This window comes from Pongo abelii, chromosome 10 (genome assembly GCF_028885655.2).
Source record: "Pongo abelii isolate AG06213 chromosome 10, NHGRI_mPonAbe1-v2.0_pri, whole genome shotgun sequence".
NCBI lineage: Eukaryota > Metazoa > Chordata > Mammalia > Primates > Hominidae > Pongo > Pongo abelii.
In genome coordinates, this window is record NC_071995.2 from 1,137,540 (window position 1) to 1,158,975 (window position 21,436).

The 21,436-nt window shown below is 37.9% G+C and overlaps 1 protein-coding gene across 28 annotated transcripts in view; it reads left to right on the forward strand.

Annotated features, from left to right (window-relative positions):
- Window positions 1–21,436, forward strand: part of ERC1 (ELKS/RAB6-interacting/CAST family member 1) — a 511,501-nt gene that overhangs the window by 116,448 nt on the left and 373,617 nt on the right. For 13 of the 28 annotated variants that reach the window (XM_054527822.2, XM_054527828.2, XM_054527816.2 and 10 more), the window contains 2 exons: window positions 1,020–1,112; window positions 4,959–5,126. In XM_054527822.2, coding sequence (XP_054383797.1) covers window positions 1,020–1,112; window positions 4,959–5,126 — 261 coding nt within the window. The remainder of the gene's footprint in view (window positions 1–1,019; window positions 1,113–4,958; window positions 5,127–21,436) is intronic. The other 15 variants (XM_063711693.1, XM_063711688.1, XM_063711689.1 and 12 more) reach the window with 2 other exon arrangements.

Sequence of the window (21,436 nt, forward strand, 5' to 3'; positions counted from 1 at the left end):
CTGTGTTTATAATCAGTCACAGTGTTCCTTCCTTGTATCCAAAGTCATTTAGTTTGATTCTGTAAACTATTTAGGCAAGTTGGAGGATTTAGTTTATCACAATTATCAATTTACCCGTTTTGTTGTGGTTTAATTAAACATTATGGTTGTAATTATAAAGTTTTAGCCAGAAAATAAGTGTTTTCCCCCTTTATTTGCCAGTTGTATTCTCCAAGTTCTTAGAAATGAAAACTGAAACATCCCAGTAGTGTGAAGGAATGATAACATCACTTCCCCTCCAGTTTCTGGCTTCTTGCCATGGTGCCCATACCTGGCATATAAGTCTACAGAATACTCCTCTGCTACCTTCAGACTCTATTATGAATTATTTCTACTACTTTCATTTCAGTTTTAGAAGTTAAAAACTCACATACGCAACTTTTTTTTTTCTTTTTTGAGACGGAGGTATGCTTTGTCGACCAGGCTGAATGGAGTGCAGTGGTGTGATCTCGGTTCACTGCAACCTCCGTCTCCAGGGTTCAAGCTTCAGCCTGCTGAGTAGCTGGGATTACAGGCGCCCGCCACCATGCCCAGTTAGTTTTTGTAGTTTTAGTAGAGACGGGTTTCACTATGATGGCCAGGCGGGTCTCGAACTCCTGACCTCAAGTGATCCTCCTGCCTCGACCTCCCAAAGTGCTGGGATATAATCATAGGTGGGAGCTGCTGCGCCTGGCCTCACATAACCAACTTTCTATTAGTTTGGGTTTTTCACCCTAATTTGAGAACAAGACATAGTGCAGTATGATCTGTGTTTATGTTTTTCATTTGTTGATTAGCACATTCCAGTCCACTGTGGGGTAAAAAAAAACCTGTGAACTTAGAGAAACTACCTATGGCTCTTTGAAGAGGGAATGAGGGGAACAGATTTGATTGTATTATATAAGTTATTGTTATTTCCAGTTACCATTCTGCCTCAAAAGTAGATAAGAAGAAGACCTAAGTTGACACATAAGTGAAAAAGAATAATAATGTCGTAACAGGTAGAACAACTGAAGGAGGAACTAAGTTCGAAAGAGGCTCAATGGGAGGAGCTGAAAAAGAGAGCGGCTGGTCTTCAGGCTGAGGTCTTTGCCGTAAGATTTACCTCTTTGTGTGCAGTGACCCCACAGTGGGACCCTGCTAGCTCTATGGCTTCTGGGCGGCTTACCCTTTCATTCTCTGTGGTTGGCAGCTTTGCCCATTACTAGCACTAACCAGCCTGCTCTGCTCTTTAACTGACTCCTGTTCACTAGTTTGACCCACATGTCACTTTGTGTGCAGTGAGCCTTCACATGTTCTGGAAGCCTTGTACCTGGTACTTTATTGTTGCTTTTGTCACTCTATGGATGGTATTTCAAAGCCTGTTTTTTTCTCAACCCCTTATTGTTGGTTTATATGAATGGCGGCCTTCTTTTCTTCCTAGGTACAAGAATATATGCAGTTGTTCTAGGTCCATCACCTAGAGTTTATTTGAATTTGAAACTCTTGAGTAAAGTGCTTTACCTTCTTATGTAGACATTATCTTTAAGTCTCCAGTGAGTGATTTTGCCACAAATGTTACTTTCTTTAGGACAGATGTATAGAAAGTATTTATCTAGTAAATTAAAATTACTAAGAGACTTATTTCAGGTATCTAAATCTAGTTCAGTATTCTAATGGACTTAAAATTTCAATTCAGAACATAATAAAATACAGTTGGCCCTCCATATCTGTGGATTTGCATCTGTGGGTTTAACCAACTGTTTTTTATTTTCAGGGTAAAAAAATGGATGTTGTGTCTGTATTGAACATGTACAGGCTTTTTTCCCATGTCATTATTCCCTAAACAATACAGTATGACAACTATTTACATAGCATTTACATTGTATTAGGTATTACAAGTAATCTAGAGATGATTTAAAGTATACTGGAGGATGTGCATAGGTTATATGCAAATTCTACATCATTTTGTATCAGGGACTTCAGCACTCATTAATTTTGGTATCCAAGGTGTGTCTTGGAACCAGTCCCCCATGGACCCATTGTTACCGAGGGATGGCTGAATAATAAAGTAGCTAACACTTGCACACTTACTATAAACATTTTATAACGTGCTGAGTTAGACATATTATCAACTCCAAATTATAGATGAGGAAACTGAGGTAACAGAATGGTGCCTAGGAAAACACAGCTAGTAAGAGGCAGGATTTGGTTTTATACAAGCAGTCTTCTTCCACATACTGCTTACAAGTTCTTTACTGACCTATACTAGGCTGTGCACACATTTGTCAAAGTGTCAGCAAAAACTGCTTCTGAAAATAATTGTGGCTAAGACTAGAATAAAAAAATATAGCATTTAAAAAACCAAACTTGGGCTACTTTGGTAGATTTGCTATTTATGGTCCACTTTATAGTAGATATTAAAAAGGGAAATATTTTGGTGGAAAGGGTCTAATTTGGTTTATGGAAACCATATATTGGCTAGAGGGAAGGTTGATCGATAACTTCCTTTTTAAAATAGCTGCTATTAGTAATTTCTGCATTGAATCAGACAACAGGCTAAGCACATTTCACGCTTTATTTTATTGAATCCATAAACAGTACAGTGGCATTCATATAATTTCTCCTTATTACTGATTAGGAAACTGATTAGGAAAGTAATTATTCAGGGACACAGAGCTAGCTTAGTTCTGATGTGTGATTGTCTGCAAAGCCTTGTGCTCCTAAGCTTTGTATTATATTTGCTTCCCCTTTATAATCTCTTCCCTTCTCAGTCTTTAAGGAAAATTTGTGCTTCTAAACTCTGCTTTTCTTTTCTTTTTTTTTTTTGAGACAGAGTCTTGCTCTGTTGCCAGGCTGGAGTGCAGTGGCGAGATCTCGGCTCACTGCAACCTCTGACTCCCTGGTTCAAGCGATTCTCCTGCCTCAGCCTCCTGAGTAGCTGGAATAACACGCATGCCCCACCATGCCCAGCTGATTTTTGTATTTTCAGTAGAGATGGGTTTCACCGTGTTGGCCAGGCTGGTCTTGATCTCCTGACCTTGTGATCCACCTGCCTTGGCCTCCCAAAGTGCTATGATTATGGGCATGAGCCACTGCACCCCGGCCTAAACCCTGCTTTTCATTTCTTTCTTTCTTAGTCTTTAAGGTCAATATAGCGTGATTTGAAGCTTACTTAATAATGCAGATGATGACGAAACAGATTTTTATATTTATTTTTGACCACATGATTGGAGATAGCTGGAAATTTGAATAATCTTTAAGTCATTGTTCTTTAGCTGAGAAAATGGTAACACTTCGAACATCCCCAAAATATTAATTCATATAACAAATGTGTTTTTGTTACAATCAGTGTGTTAGGGAGTGGAATAGTATTAATGGGTTGTTTTTATTGGTGAAGGGATATCATAAAAGACTCCACGTTGTTACAGTGTGTGGTAACTCTTGGGTACATACTATTTTGCAGGATGAATATAGCCACCGTTTAAAATTATCTTCCACTGATGTTTTTAGTATCCTCAGGTACTTTGTATACAGTAAGCATACAGAAATATTTGTTGAATGAATGAATATATTTCTAAGAAGAGATTTTTTTTTTTTTTTTTTTTTTTTTTTTGAGACAGAGTCTCGCTCTGTCGCCCAGGCTGGAGTGCAGTGGCTCAATCTCGGCTCACTGCAAGCTCCGCCTCCCGGGTTCACGCCATTCTCCTGCCTCAGCCTCCTGAGTAGCTGGTACTACAGGTGCCCGCCACCGCACCCGGCTAATTTTTTGTATTTTTAGTAGAGACGGAGTTTCACCGTGGTCTCGATCTCCTGACCTCGTGATCCGCCCGCCTCGGCCTCCCAAAGTGCTGGGATTACAGGCTTGAGCCACCGCGCCCGACCAGAAGAGATTTTATGCATATGAGAAAAATAATCTTTTTTGAAACAGAAGGCTAAATTGGAAATTTATTTTTGGTGTTCCTCAAAGGTCTAATTTTAATTAATGTGAAATTTATTTCTTCATTGGAAATTGTTCTCAAAAGCTTTATCCCTTATACCTAAGATTATTACAATTACAATACTTTAGATACATTCAGTTACAATACTTTAGATACAAGTTTTTGAAAATGAAAAGATAACTTTTTGTTTCATCAGTGACACCAAAATTACTGGGTTGTCAATGTATACTTCCAATAATTAGTATCTTTTTTAGTTCCTTGTTAGGTGGTAGACATAATGTAAAAGCAGATGTAATTTCTGTTTACATGGCTTACATTTAGGGTAAAAAACTATTTTTAAAATTCTTAGAAAACAGGAATGTAAAGAAGGTGTTTGAAAGAAAATACTTTCAATGTTAAGAGAGAAATTAATCAATATACATAACATCAAATTATAGGATTTTACAAAACCACGTTATGTATAACATTAAAAGTGGCTTTTTAAGATAAGAATTTTATGCAGACTTTTGAGAATGAAAAAGATAACAATGAAAAATAAGCACAACAGCAGCAGATTTTGAATTTTAAATAGTACTAGGAGGTTTCTAAAACCTTTTGTGTTATATCTGCCCTCATCCTGCATTTGATCCATCGTGTTCTGAAGAGGTCTCACCTAGAAAAATGAAAGCCATTTCATCAGTACAGTGGTGTTCAGTTGCTTACTGCTATCTCATAGTCATCTAATTGAATTGGAATTTCCTTTCCCTCCATTCCCTTTCTAAGAGGTTTCAAAGACTATTTAGAAGACACAATAAATGAAAACTGGACATTTCCCTATTGGTTGAATAAGTTTAGTGTGTTTTTTTTGGCTCAGGGTTGGGGGAGATCCAAGATTATGTGATGCAAAAAGATGAATATGACCTATCACACAATTCGTGCTGCATTTAATTTCATATTTTGTGACTCAGATCTGTCAAAGATCCAGATAAGAGGTGTTTGTTTTATTTCTTTTTTCCTTAAAGTGTTTTACTTCTTTTCTAGATTGGCCAGGTGAAACAGGAGCTGTCCAGAAAGGACACAGAACTACTCGCCCTGCAGACAAAGCTAGAAACACTCACAAACCAGTTCTCAGATAGTAAACAGCACATTGAAGTGTTGAAGGAGTCCTTGACTGCTAAGGAGCAGAGGGCTGCCATCCTGCAGACTGAGGTAGAAAGAATTCTGGGAATTGTGGGGAGTTGGTTTCTTGGCACCTTTTCATAAGCGTTACCTGTGCTGTTTTTGTTATGTTTAGAATTGGGAAATATGAGTAATGTTATGATTAATTCTTTAGCAGCGTGATCAGTTACTGTGCTAAAATATAACCATCTTGTTTCAGTTGTTCTTAGATCTAACAAGTTAAAACAGGTGCAGTTTATGTTTTTAATTCTTTAAACTTTCACCAAGTCTGTACTTCAAAGTATACTCTAACAGTATTAAAAATGAAAGGATAATTTTAAAAGAGAAATCATTGATTTAGAAGCTTCAGTTCAACCCCTGGTGAATTTTCTAGTCATGAATGACAATGAACTTGGTTACACTGTGTTTGGAGTACATTTAAGTGTTTTTAAGTTGTGATATTATGAATATATAGGAAACTGGAATCTGTTAAAGTTCTAGATAGTTTAATTTTAAACCACAGATTATTAGACAATGTGTCTACATATCCTGTTTGAAAATAAAGTTAGTGTTTTTAGAATTTTTTTTTTTTTTTTTTTTTTGAGATAGCGTCTCGCTCTGTCGCCCAGGCTGGAGTGCAGTGGCATGATCTCGGCTCACCACTACCTCCGTCTCCTGGGTTCAGGTGATTCTCCTGCCTCAGCCTTCTGAGTAGCTGGGATTACAGGCGCACTCCACCAGGCCCTGCTAATTTTTGTATTTTTAGTAGAGACGGGATTTCACCATATTGGTCAGGCTGGTCTTGAACTCCTGACCTCTTGATCCGCCCACCTTGGCCTCCCAAAGTGCTGGGATTACAGGCATGAGCCACCATGCCTGGGCAGTGTTTTTAGAAATCTTGGAAGATGATCTAGACTATTGGCTATGACTTCAGTTAGGTATTGACCATCTTCAGATAGGTATGTGTCTTCAGATAGATATTTAGTGTATTGCTAAATAATCCCAGATCGATTCTTATCTATCTTATTTTCAATGATCGAAGAGAAAGAGTTGATGATGCCATGTGGATGTACTGTCTTAATATAAATATTTTTTAAAGGTTGCAGTGAAATAGGTAATTTAAGAATAGATAAGTAGGTTTGCTTTATAGAAGAAACATAAAGCATATGATGTAGATTAGCTTTTTTTCTTTAAAGAAAAATAAGAACATAATTTGGTGGAAAAAAGGAATGAGGAGGAAAAGAAAGAATAAAAACATCGTAGTCCTAGAAGACAAGAATCTTCAAGTAAGGACGAATGAAGAAGGAACCTAAACTGTATCATGTAATATTTTTATCTGTACAATTTGGGGCTTTGTTAAAAGTGGGAGATTTTAGCTGACATATTTGTCATTTTTCTTATAACTTACACTTTTTCTATTTTAATTATGTTTCATTTTGTTATGATATCAGCTCCATTCTACCTCACAGAGATATTTTGGGTATAAAATCATGAGATGCAGTAGTGGCTAAGGCTTTGGCTCTAGAGTCATGTTTACTGAGTTTGGACTTCCATCTTTACCCCTTACTATGAGTCGCGTGATCCTGGGAACGTATTGAACTTCCTTACGCTTCACTTTTCACGTCTGTAAGGTGCAGAGAATAGTAGTGCTTAACTCATAAGTTTGTTGTTAGAATTAAACTCGTTTATTTACTGCCAGTGTTTGGCACATAGTAAAGTCTTTGTACATTTGTCATTGTTATCATTTTATAATTCTTCTAATAAAATCAACTAATGCATATACTGTTGAGATGTTAAGAGAACATAGTATTTAGATGATCTGCATTTTCTTACTTTTATTAAGCTAAACTTAGGTTTATTCAGGGAATTATAAATATGAAATCATCTAGGTAATGTTACCTGCAAAGTTATTCATTTATAGCTTTATTTTAAAAATTTTCTGTGGTTACATAGTAGGTATATATATTTATGGGGTATGTGAGATATTTAATACAGGCATGCAATGTGAAAATAAATTATGGAGAATGGCGGTATCCATCCCCTCAGTCGTGTATCCTTTGAGTCACAAACAATCCAATTACAGTCTTTAAGTTATTTTAAAATGTAATAGCTTTATTAATCGTTTTTCACTTCAGTAGCTTGAGTGCATGCAATACAGCAAAAGGGTCAGAAGAGGGCGCCAGTGTTCTAGAGGTCAGCCGCACTTCCAAGTTTGCTACTGTAATAGCTTTGGATGGAGGTGGCAGGTGTACAAACCAGAGAACCAAGCAGTTGGTTAATGATAATGCAAACATTTAAAAGCTTGTCACAGTCTAATAAATGACTTTTCTCTCTTGGCAATTCATGCTTCTCTTTGTACCCCCCTCAAATAATGTTCTTATTAGCCAGGTCTCACCCAGATGGGCTTGTGATTGGTTTCTTGTACCATAGAGAATAGATTGTATTTGTTGTCATTCATGAATGGTTTTTAGTTTTTAGCCATTGCAGGAGTAGCTGAGTCTCAGTGATTATTTCTGTAAGTTACTAGGGCCACTGCTCAAATAGAACCATCTCATCATAAAAGATAAAAGAATGAAAGCTAACTTTCTTTGGAATTTGGGATGATTTTAAGAATGTAATATGTCTATTTATTAGCATTACTTAAAAAATTACTCTGGTGACACTTGACAGGAGTCACCTTTTCCAATGCAACTTGCCAGTGTTAGAGCCCAGTAAAAGGCAGTTTATACCAGCTCTTTGAAAGTTTTCATGTGTTTCTATAATTTGCTCTTAGTCGATTTCATCTTCTTTTCTGCAGCTATCCTAGACTTCAATCTAACACTCAGATTACTAAATTAAGTATATATGAAAAAAGAACATGGATCATGGAGTTCTTCTTTCATTTTTACTTTTAGAGATAGAATCTTACTCTGTCACCCAAGCTGGAGTGCAGTGGCACGATTATATTAATAGTTCACTGCAGCCTGGAACTCCTGGGATCAAACACTTCTCCTGCCTCAGCCTCCTGAGTAGTCAGGACTTATAGGCATGTTCCACCACACCTGGCTAATTTTTAAAACTTTTTGCAGAGACAGAGTCTCACTATGTTGCCTAGGCTGGTCTAGGACTCCTGAGCTCAAGCAATCCTCTTGCCTCTGCCTCCCAAAGTGCTGGGATTACACGCATGAGCCACTGTGCCTAGCCTGGAGTTTAAAAAATCTTAAAAATCCTTTAAGGAAAACAGTTACATGTGAAAAGATCTGTTTTTTTCCCCCCATTCAGGGTGCATGGAATGAGGCCCTCTGGTGTTATACAAGGTACAGTATACATGGAATCGCTCCCGTTTTGTAACCATCTCTTTTAATCTGATGACTTTCACGGAGGTGGTCTGGATTTAGTAATATAGTGGTTAAAAGCATGGTCTTTGGAGTCAGACATAGGCTTGAAAACCAGCCCTCTACCTTTACTAGTTGTGTGACCTTAGAGGAGTGACTTGACTTCTTTTTGTGTGTGTGTGTGAGATGGAGTTTTGCTCTTGTTGCCCAGGCTGGAGTGCAATAGCGCAATCTTGGCTCACCGCAGCCTCTGCCTCCTGGGTTCAAGCGATTCTCCTGCCACAGCCTCCTGAGTAGCTGCGATTACAGGCATGTGCCACCACACCTGGCTAATTTTGTATTTTTAGTAGAGATGGGGTTTCTCCCTGGTGGTCAGGCTGGTCTGGAACTCCCAATCTCAGGTGATCCACCCTCCTCGGCCACCCAAAGTGCTGGGATTACAGGCGTGAGCCACCGCGTCCATCCAGGAGTTACTTTACTTCTTTAAGCCTCCATTTCCTCATCTATAAAATGAGGATAATGATAATAACAACTTCCTAAGGTTTTTATGACTAGATGTTTAATTCTGTTCTCATCTGAATATGGAGGGACATTTATTAATTAAATTATTTTTTTTTTTGCGACAAGGTTTCACTTTGTCATTCAGGCTGTAGTGCAGTGCCTTGATCATAGCTCACTGTAACCTTGAACTTCTGGGCTCAGGTGATCCTCCCACCTCAGCATCTTGAGTAGCTAGGACTACAGATGCAGGCCACCACTCCTGGCTAATTTTTTAATTTGTATTTTTTGTAGAGACGGGATCTCACTATGTGGCCCAGGATGTTCTTGAACTCCTGGCTTCAAGCGGTCCTCCCACCTCAGCCCCCAAAGCACAGGAATTATAGGCAAGGGCCACTGTGCCCAGCCATGAGGGAAATTTAAATTCAGTGGGTTAAAAAAATTTTGAAACACCTTACAGTTTATAACACTTTGATTTGATTTGATCTTTATTGTTTTGTTTGCTCTTCATAGTAATGGCATGGGTTAGACAAGATAAGTATTGTTGTTTTTCTTTTATAATTGAGAATTTTGTGAACTGCTTATTAGCATACCACTTTTGATTGGCACTTGAGGCTACTCTCACTAGTAACCCTGGGACTTTTGATATATCAGTTACAGTATTCTCAAGAATTAAAGTTCTTTTCTTGTTCCAAAATCGTGATGCTATACTAGGGACCTACCATTAAATGTATTTTCAGGATGAATTCTCAATGTGCAGAGCAGAGCTGGTTTTATCAATAAGCCAAAATAATGTAGACCTTACTGCTTCAAAGTAGTACAGTTTTTTCCCCTTTTCCAGGAAATTGTGTTTAGGAATTCTGTTTATTATAGGTAAGGAATATAATCTATATCTTAGTAATAGTAAGAGGAAGTGGTTCTTTTTTTCAGAAGTGCTCAGGAGATCAGCATCTAGCACAAGGTGAGGGACTGCCCTTGCTCTAGGATGTTTAGGCACTAGGCACTAGAGCTAGGATGCTGTTGTTTGACCTGCACTCTCTGCTTGCAGTCCCAGCCCAGTGCCACTTGAAGCTAGAGTTCTGACTTCTTCAGCACACTAAGAGTTAGTAATACATTCTTAGAACTAGAGGGCATTTTTAGAGATCATCCAGTCTTTCCATAATTTAAAGAATATGTATGATAATATCTAACCTGAGTGCTTTCTGTGTGCCATGGAGGGTCTGTATACTTTCATTTTCCCAGTTAATTCTTAGAGTAACCTTCTAAGAAATAAGAATTGCTGCAACATTTTACAGATGGGTTAAAACTTAGAGAGACTGAAGTTACATGACCTGGTGCCCGATCGATTCAAACCCCCAAACTTACGTTCTTGATCATAATGCTGCAATTCCTCCCTGTGCAGAGAGAATATAGTGACATGCTGAAGGCCTATACAACTACTTGGTATTAGTTTTGGGACTGGAATTCATCATTTCTGACTTTGCTAATTATGATGTGCATAGACGACCATGACTCTTGTTTGATTGGTAGGTTGAGGACTAGCCACAAAGAAAGATGGGGAGAGGAAGAAACAATTCATCTTGGTAGAGAGGAGAAAAGGATTTAGGTTGTTGGAATCATACAGCCTCAGAAAGAGATAGGCATCTTTTGTGACGAGATTGTGAAAGAAGAGAAAGATGTATTGATTGATCTCTTCATTCAACATGGTTTTGGGAGTACCTGCTGCGAACTCTTCTGAGCACTGGGGATACAGTGGCAAATAAAACAGAAAGGCTGATGATCTATATCTATATCTCTATCTGTATCTATTAATATATCTGTATATATCTATCTATATCTCTGAAATAGCTGCTCAGAATAAAAGAGGACTGGGTACTATGAACAGAGATAGGGCTTAGAATCCTTTTCAGATGAATGTGTTTCTCTCTTACTGTTGTAGGTGGATTGTATGAGTTATGGGGTAGGGGTTTGGGGTGGGTGCTGCAGGGTGACATGGCATGATATTCATGTCTGCTTGTGAAGGTAGACTGGCTTTGGAGCGCTCCTTCCCCTTTCAGCATCCTCTCTATACCTGGGGCAGAGCATTTGTTGTAGCAGAGGTACAGATGATCATACCAGAGGCGTTCTGATCTGGGAGGCTTGCTTCCTGCCACAACCACTCCCCCAGCTCCAGTTGGTGAGATGGCACTGCTTACGGTGGTGATGGGGTACTGTCTTGTTTGCAGGAAGATGTAGATAATGATAAGCTTAAGAAGTTACATCAAGTTACTTAAGAAGATAATGATAAGCTTAAGAAAATACAAGCATAAGTATGGCTCTTAATACACTAGAAAAATCAAAATGGAATGTATAAGTTTCAAACCGTCAGAGTAAAACTCAGTTTACCCAGTGAAAAATAGAGAAGAATGGGGAGGGGAGAGAAAGAAATGTGATAGCATGTGGACACCATGAAAAAGAAGGCTGAGATAAGTACAAATCATGGGAAAGTCAATAAATACAAATAAGTACTTGGATCAAAATGAAAATATAAATCTCAGTTGGGCTAAAAAGATACAGAAATATACTGTCAACAAGAGTTAAACAGAGACAAAAAGTAACAGCAAAGTTAAAAATACAGAGAGAGAAAAAAATTTAACAATAAAAGTTATATCAGGAAAATAGGCCTTCCCAAATATGATTTATTTTAATATTGGTTATCTTTTAAGAGCAATGTTATATGCTGATAAAAGAAACAGTAGACCAAGAAAATATAATTGTGTCAATTGATGCATCTAACAACATGGCATTTAAATATATATACATTTATATATATATAAAATATATAAATATATATAAATTTATATAATATATATAATATATAATATATATAAATTATATAAATTTATATATATTATATAAATTATATAAATTTATATATATTATATAAATTATATATTATATAATATATATATTTATATAATATATATAAATAAATATATAAATATATATAGCAGGCTGGGCACAGTGGCTCACGCCTGTAATCCCAGCACTTTGGGAGGCCAAGTTGGGTAGATCACCTGAGTTCAGGAGTTTGAGACCAGCCTGGCCAACATAGTGAAACCTTGTCTCTACTGAAAATACAAAAATTAGCTGGGCATGGTGGCACGCACCTGTAGTTTCAGCTACTTGAGAGTCTGAGGCAGGAGAATAGCATGAACCCAGGAGGTGGAGGTTGCAGTGAGCCAAGATCATGCCCCTGGGTGACAGAGAGAGATTCTGTCTATAAATAAATAAATAAATAAATGTATATCTAGCAGCAATGAGGTGAAATAGATAAATCAACAATTGTAGTTGGTCATTTGGATGTGCTCCTGTCAGAATTTGATCAAATAAACAAAGAAGCATCAACATAAAGTTTTAATAACATTAACAAGCTCAAGTTCATAGATGTGTATATAGAATTTTGTACTAACATAGAGAATAAACATTGTTTTCAAGAACTTACCGAACAGTCGTAAAAACTAACCATGTACTGGGTCATAAAGGAAACTTTAAAATTCCCAAGAGTCAAAGTCCCATGACTTTGCACTCCTAATGCAGCAAAATTAGAAATCAGGAGTAAAGATAGTAAAGTAGTAATAAAGATAGTAAAGAACAGCAGCAGAAAACCAAAATAAATCTACAATATTGAAACATACTACCGAAATGACCTGTGGGTTAAAGGAGAAATATAAACATTTAAAAATGAGTGGCAGTAAAAGCTCTCTATATAAAAATTTGTGGAACATAATTAGAAAAAACTCTGTGGGGTATAACTAAAGCAGTATTTAGAGGGAAATGTCTGGTTTTTAAGACATTTATCAGAAAAAAAGAAAAGCAAGTAATCTAGGTGTTCAAATCAGGAAACTTAGAAAAAACAGAGTTAATCCAAAAACAATAAAGAGTAATAAATATAAGATGAGAAATTAATAGAGAATAAAACAACACCAAGAGGTAGTTATTTGAAAAAGGTTAATAGGACAGGAACAGCTCTTACAGATGATAAAGGAAAAGTAACTACTAGTACTACAGAGTTTAAAAATAATATAAGACAACTCTAAACAATGATATTCGAATAAGCTTGAAAAACAAGAAGAAATAAATTTCTGGAAAAATATAAAATGACAGAAGAAATTCAAGAGGTAAGAGAAAACATGAACAACAGTCGTTATAGAAATTGAAATGGTAATCAGCCTCATCCCTTTTTCCCTCCCAAATCCTAAGGCCCAGATGGCTTTCGAGGAGAAAATACTTGATATTTTCTTTCTTTTTTTTTTTTTTTGGAGACAGATTCTTGCTGTGTCGCCTAGGCTGGAGTGCAGTGGCATGATCTTGGCTCACTGCAACCTCCACCTCTCAAGTTCATGTGATTCTCCTGTCTCAGCCTCCCGAGTAGCTGGGACTACAGGCGCATGCCACCACGCCCAGCTAATTTTTTGTATTTTTAGTAGAAATGGGGTTTTACCATGTTAGCCAGGCTGGTCTCAATCTCCTGACCTTGTGATCCGCCCACCTTGGCCTCCCAAAGTGCTGGGATTACAGGCGTGAGCCACTGCGCCCAGCCCAATATTTGATATTTTCTATCAAATATTTAAAAATAGTCATTTTCATCCTCAAGTTGTTCCCCACTCCCCAAGAAAAAACAAGAAAGCCTAATACTCTACCCAAAGATATGAGGAAAAATAAATAAATTAAAAGATACTCCATATCAATAGATGATATAATTTAATCCTGCAGGGATATCAGTTTTCCTGAAGTTAATGTATATATTCTTTTGCATTTCCAATTAAAACACCAAGCAGTAGGCCGGGCACGGTGGCTCACACCTATAATCCCAGCACTTTGGGAGGCTGAGGCAGGTGGATTATCTGAGGTCAGGAGTTCAAGACCAGCCTGGCCAACATAGTGAAAACCCGTCTCTACTAAAAATACAAAATTAGCCGGGCACAGTGGTGCGCGCCTGTAATCTCAGCTACTCAGAAGGCTGAGGCAGGAGAATCACTTGAACCCGGGAGGCGGAGGTTACAGTGAGCTGAGATCGCGCCACTGCACTCCAGCCTGGGTGACAAGAGCGAGACTCCGTCTCAAAACAAAACAAAAAAAAACCAAACAGTATTTTTTAGGAATTCATTTTATTTTAAATTTTGTAAGGAGTTACAAAAAGACAAATGCTATATATGATTCCACTAGTCATACCTAGAGTCAAATTCACGGAGACAGAAAGTAGAAAGGTGGTTACCAGCGGCTGGGAAGGAGAGAATGTGGAGTTTAATGGGTATAGAATTTTAGTTTTGTAAGATGAAATGAGTTCTGGAGATTGGTTGTACAACAGTGTGAATATACTCAACACTACTGAACTGTAGACTTAAAATGATTGAGATAGCAAATTTTATGTCTGTATATCTTACCACTATTAAATTTTTAAAAATGTATATGGATGAATAAAGCTATTCTAACATTAAACAAAAAGAGAAGAGAAGATGGGAGAACCCTGCCCTGTGAGACATGAAAACACAGAGTCGTAAACCAAACAAAACCAAACAGTGCGCCTCAGAACAGTGCGGTAACTAGCACAGGAAGGAGCAGATAGTGAAAAGAACAGGGAATGTGAAATCAGAAACATTTATGTGGAGAGAGAGTCAGTCATAAACTAGTGCAAAATCAAGCAAGTATGAGAAAACTGACATACCATATGGAGAATAAAGTTGGCCACCTACTTCATGCTAGATGAAACAGTGAACTCTAGATGGATTAAAGACCTCAGTGTTAAAGAGAAACTATAAAGCTAATCAATGAAAATGTTTAGTAGGAATATATTGGGTAAGATAACTTAAATGACTCCATCAAATTTAAGCATTTCTGTTCAAGAAAGAAAACCATTGGCAAAGCTAACAGATGAGATTGGGAGAAGAGTTTTTTTTAGAGCCTCTTAAAATAGTAAGGATTCAGATAAAGAATAAAAAAGAGATGCGTGAGGCCAGGCGTGGTGGCTCATGCCTGTAATCCCAGCACTTTGGGAGGCTGAAGCGGGCGGATCATGAGGTCAAGAGATCGACACCATTCTGGCCAACATCGTGAAACCCCGTCTCTACTAAAAATAAAAAAATTAGCTGGGCGTAGTGGCACGTGCCTGTAGTCCCAGCTACTCAGGAGGGAGGCAGGAGAATTGCTTGAACCCAGGAGGTGGAGGTTGCAGTGAGCTGAGATCATGCCACTGCACTCCAGCCTGGCGACAGAGCAAGACTCTGTCTCAAAAAAAAAAAAAAAAAGCTTGAAAATCATTAAGAAATAGAGACTATAGGGAGAGTGAAGGATTTGAATAGACAATTAACAGATAAAGAAACCTAAGTGGTTAACAACTATGCCATGATGTCATCAATCTCACTAGTAAATAAAGAAATGCAAATTTCAAAGATGATGAAATACTATATTTTGTTCATCAAATTGATAAAAATTAGAATATGAGATAACATTCAGTGCTTGTGAGGATTTGGGCAAACAGTAACACAGATGACATAGGTGGTTTCAGTAATCCCATTCCTTGGTATATTTCCCAGAAAAACTTTCCTACTGGTCCACAAAAGGACATGCATAAGGATGTTCACCACAGTATTATTTGTGGGAAGAAGGAATTAAAAGCAACGTAAGTGTTTATTACTAGGGGGTTGGATAAATAAAGTATTGTGGATATGTACCATGGAATACTGTACCAAAGTCAAAAGCAGTGATGCAGAAGCAGGGATCGATATAAGTACTATCTATGTTTACTTTTTTTTTTTTTTTTTGAGCGGAGTTTTGCTCTTGTTGCCCAGGCTTGAGTGCGATGGCGCAGTCTCGGCTCACTTTACAGTACTTGTTACAAGTAGTGTATTATTTAAAAAACAGCTTCCATGCTGTTTTTTAAAAGTAAAAAACAGGTTGAGGTATATAGCATTAATATAAATTGAAAACATGTATGAATATAAAAATCACCCTCTGTGTTTCTAAGATACATATTCAGGAACATATTAAAACGTATTAGAATAGCTGCATATTGAAGGAGGGATGGGTATTGGACATAAATGGAAAAAGAGTAAAACAAAACCAGAGTAGAACTTTACATGAATCAACGATAACACGTGGACAGCAGACAGACCTTGGTCCTAAGTGAGATAGGGATCTGAAGCCAAGACCTCTGCATAAATCTAGTACTCTCCTGAGAAAGGTCAGACGAGAAAAAAATGCCTCCTACCAGTATTAGTGGCAATATGAGAGACTGACGTATTCTCCTTGGCTTTGATTTTGTGGAGAAAGGTCTCTCATCATGCAGGTTTGAGTTTGAATAGACATAACTGCTCTGAAGGGACATTCTCTCAACTTAGTACATGTAGATTCCCACAGATAAAAGCATTGCTTAGAATGAATTTACAATTCCACATTAGTTAATCACTTGTGGATTGTAATCTCCCCTGAACCAATAATGGGAGTAAGAACAAATGGAGTGATCAGACTCTTAGGAATGTTGGATAATAGAACGAGAGTATAAACTAAATGATTAAAGGATGGACTAGGAGGCATGGGAACACTCTCCAGAATAGATGATCAGATATAACTTGTTGGGATGTTGTTTCATGACTATTGAGAGCAAAAGCTGAAGTAGCACTAGGTATTTAATTTTTATTTTCTTAATTTTTAATTTTTATAGAGACAGAACCTCCTTATGTTGCCCATGCTGGTCTTCAGCTCCTGGACTCAAGTGATCCTCCCACCTCAGCCTCCCATAGTGTTAGGATTATAGGCGTGAGGCACTGTGCCCAGCTAGCACTAGCTGTTTAGTATAGCGTCTTTGAATCTTGGCTCTGCCACTTGCTGTATGAGTGTATACTTTTTTGCCTCAGTTTTCTCATCTGTGAGAAGAATAATAGCCTTACCTCATAACGTTGTGAGAATTAAATGTTAATTAGCTATATAGTAACACTCAGTAAATATTAGCTATTATAATTAATAAATGCATAAAGGAACGATTTAAAACATGAGGAAAAAAACAGAGGCACTGTAAATAAAACCAACCGGGTTATAAAAGATCAAAACAGGATTTTAGACATGAAATATATAGTAACTAAAATGGAAAACTCAGTGTGTTAGTGTAGTTGCAGATTATAGAGAGTTGCAGGAACAGTTAGTGAATTGGAACATAGATCTGATGAGATATTACCCAGCAAACAATAGGAAAAATAGGAAGATAGAAATTATTAAAAAGAACTCTATGGAAATTGAGCCCAACTTATATGTAGGAGTTTCAGGAGCGGATAAAGAGAATGGGAGGCAATCTTGAGAGAGAGAATTGCTGAGAATTTTTCTGATTTTGATGATAGGAATGGATCCTTCAATTCAGGAACAAATTATTCTTGAGCAGGAAAATATCTACACCTCCATACAGCTTAGTGGAACCATAGATAAACTAATCTTAAAAACTGGCAGGTAGACCGGGCATGATGGCTCACGCCTGTAATCCTAGTACTTTAGGAGGTCAAGGCAGGCGGATCACTTGAGACCAGGAGTTTCAGACCAGCCAGGGCAACATAGTGAGACCGCGTCTCCACAAACAACAACAACAACAAAAAACTAACCAGGCATGGTGGTGTGTACATGTAGTCCTGGCTACTCAGAAGTCTGAGGCGAGAGTATCCCTTGAGCCTAAGGGCTTCAGGGCAGTAGTGAGCTATGATTGTGCCACTGCACTCCAGCTTGGGCAACAGAGTGAGACCCTGTCTCTAAAAAAGAAAACAAACAACCTGCTGGGGAGAAAAAATAGATTACCTATAAAGGATTAACAATTAGGCCAACATCAGACTTTTCAGTTGCAACAACAGTAGTGAGAATATGGTAGCGTAAAATCTTCAAAGTTTAGTGAAAAACATTGGCAACTCAGAATTCTGTACCAAGCTGAACTCTCATTCTTCAGTAAAGATAGCAGAAAGACTTTTTCTTTCAGATTAATACAAATGAGAGTTGACTACCCAGGATCCCTATGGAAAGAACTGTTAAAAGATGTATGTTAGAAAGAAGGAAAGAATGAGATGCAAGAAAAAAACAGGAGGCAAAAAGGCATTAATGTAACAGGAAAAACTAATCTAATATCAATATAATAGTATGGCATAGACCTTACAGTAATAGTGCCATTACAGCCAAAACTCGCAAATCAATTGAGGTTTATTCAGTAAAGGTGAAGAATTTCAGAGAAAGATCACAAAAGGAAGAGCTTGTCTGTTGCTTCTCCTTGTTGGTATAATGTTGCTAAATAATAGAGCAGGTGGAATTCTGCATCTAGATTGTTTCTATCTTCCCTGTCAAGAGCATAGGAATAAAATAAATGGATTATATATTTCAACAGTGGCAAAATGAAGCTCAAGGTGTGTGAAGACAGAAATTGTAAGAAAGCATAAAGACCTCTGCAGTGGCCGGGCAGAGTGACTCATGCCTATAATTTCAGCACTTTGGAAGGCCGAGACAGGAGGATCACTTGAGCCCAGGAGGGTTTTCACATGGAGAAAGCTATAAGGAATTCTCCCTTTCTGTGAGCGTTTTCACATAGAGTTATAAGGCTTTGTTGATCTTAGTTCTGATACCAGAATGAGGAAATGTTATGTTATGTGTTGGCTTAAAGGGGCCAAAGTAAGTTGGCTGACTGCCATGCTTTTATCAGGTTTGCAGAGGCCAAGAGTTTCTCGGGGCTGCATACCTGAATACCACTTATTGCAGTATACTTTGTGTAGCCGATACTGTGTCTTCTTTGTCTGCTAGGAGTTTTCAAGGGAAAGTGAGTGAAGGTATCAACATTAATTTTTCAGAATATAAATTTGCAAAACATATAGTCTTTTTTTTTTTTTTTTTTTTTTGAAAAACTGTGTGCTGTGGAATGACTCATTTCTACCTTGACTATTTTGATATCTGAGCTTTTCATCTTTCTATGAAGTATGGGGTATCAAACAGAGCTCAATGCAGTTTGTTGAAACAGTACTCTAAAAAGGTTCACTTCCGTGTGGTCTGTAGTGCTGACAGCCCCATGGCTCAGTGCCCTTCACCCAGCATTCAGCCTCCCGTCTAGGTGGGAACAATGGGAAATGCGGTCATAGGATGTATCATTTAGAGTGGACTTGAGCAAGTCACTTAATTAGTTTGGGCCTTGATTTTTCTCAGCTTTAAAGTTGGGAGTTTAAATTCAGTTATTTAACTGTTAAATTTATGAAATACTGCAGAATACAGGAAAACTGTAGAAAATATAATAGATACCAGTCAGATTTAATATACATTAAAATAAAAAGTTCTTTAAAATGTCTCATTCTAAACTAATCAATGGAAGATGTGGTTTAAATAAAAGTTATTAGAATTTTAGGTTTTTAGAACTAGTTGGGGCCAGGAATAAAGATTTGGAAGCTGTGGAGGTGGTGGTTAAAGCCTTAGAATTGGATTAGTTTCTCCAGAGGAGGTTCCATGCAGTGAGATGTGAGGAGGAGGAAATGACAGAGGATAGAGAACACCGAAAAGGTGTGATCACAGAGTTCGAAAGGGAAAGCATCATGTTGGCAAAGCCAAGAGAGGAATGATAGGGAACAAGCCACATATCCGTGCCACTAATTATTACTAGTAATTTGCCTTTAGATAGATCTATTTGTTGATTTAAAACAGGAAAGTTGAGGTAGGTTGAGAGAATTAATTGTTTTTTTGTTTGTTTGTTTTTTGCTTTTTTGAGACGGAGTCTCCCTCTGTCGCCCAGGCTGGAGTGCAGTGGCGCGATCTCGGCTCACTGCAAGCTCCGCCTCCCGGGTTCACACCATTCTCCTGCCTCAGCCTCCTGAGTAGCTGGAATTACAGGCACCCGCCACCACACCCAGCTAATTGTTTTGTATTTTTTTAGTAGAGACGGGGCTTCACCGTGTTAGCCAGGATGGTCTCGATCTCCTGACCTTGTGATCTGCCCACCTTGGCCTCCCAAAGTGCTGGGATTACAGATGTGAGCCACCACGCCCGGCCAGAATTGTTTTTTGATCAGAAGTGAAAGGCCAAAACAGTAGGGTAGCCATTTTCTGTTCATTTCCATTGGTAGAGAAAACCTTGTAGACAAAAGCCTTCTGTTTTTATTGAAGTTGGCATGACCTGTTTGCCACAGACAAACTTGGCAAGTTGGGTGAATGCTGTTCCTGCAGCTCCACTGATGTGAATAAACAAGGTTTTATTCCTCCTGCCAGGATTGGTGTTAGGGCAATGACTGTGTGTCCTGCTGGTCTTTGAGGGGTTTTCCTGAATATGTTTTTTGTGGTTTGTAAAATATGGACCTCATACAAAATTATACTATAAATTTAGTTCACTCCAAACCAAAAGATGAGTGTAGAATTCAGAGCAATTAATCTAGTAGTAGCAAAGTGGTTTTTGTGGTGGCTTTTATCTCAAATCTCTAGACTAGCATATTTGAATTCTGTACTGCACAAAAAAGCAGACTAAGACAAAGTGTACACAGGTGATTTGAATTGAATACTTAGTAAATAAAAGATGATTTAGTAATTAGGGGTATGGACTTGGGCAGTTTCTGTTCCTAATATTTATAATATGAAATTTTTTTGTATCAAAGCCTGTGTTTCCAGCCACACTTATACTAAAGTTTGTATGTTTATAACAAGAGTTCTTATTCTTTCCCTTTTCAGTCACCTTTTTCAGTCACCAATTCATACTTGACACTCTCTCAGTGCCGTGTGGGTATTTATGTCCAGTCAGCATTGACACGTTTCCAGGTCACTTAACTGAATCATGGATCCAATATAAAGTGCAGCCTTGGCATCTGGGTGCCTTTCATAAAGAGGCAGCAATGCGGGGTCTCACAAATGTTGTCCTGTGTGATGGTGGTGCCATCAGAATGAAAAACACTTAGAAGTGATGAGGGATGTGTTCGTACATACAGATTCATGTCCCACAGATGGAAAGGCTTTTATTTTTCTGAAATTAATGCTTAGAAGAACTGAGAGACAAGAAAATTAGGCAGTTGAGACTTTAGGTTTGAATGCCTTAGGTTTTTGCCTTTATAGTAAGAATTTGTGTATTTAGGAGATACAGGATAAAATAATGTGGGTTTTTTTTTTTTTTTAAATTGAGACAGAGTTTCGCTCTTGTCGCCCAGGCTGGAGTGCAGTGGCACAGTCTTGGCTCACTGCAACCTCCGCCTCCTGGGTTCAAGTGATTCTCCTGCTTCAGCCTCCCGAGTAGCTGGGATTACAGGCACCCACCACCACGCCTGGCTAATTTTTCTGTATTTTTAGTAGAGAGGGGATTTCACATTGTTGGCCAGGCTGGTCTTGAACTCCTGACCTCAAGTGATCCACCCGCCTCAGCCTCCCAAAGTGCTGGGATTACAGGTGTGAGCCACCACACCTGGCCGGTTTTTTTTTTTTTTTTTTTTAAATGAGTTGCTTTGTTTTTTGCTTTTGGTAGAATATAGTATACAAAATACAGATTAGCGTGTAGTAATTAGATGCAAATGATTATGTGATTTATTTATTT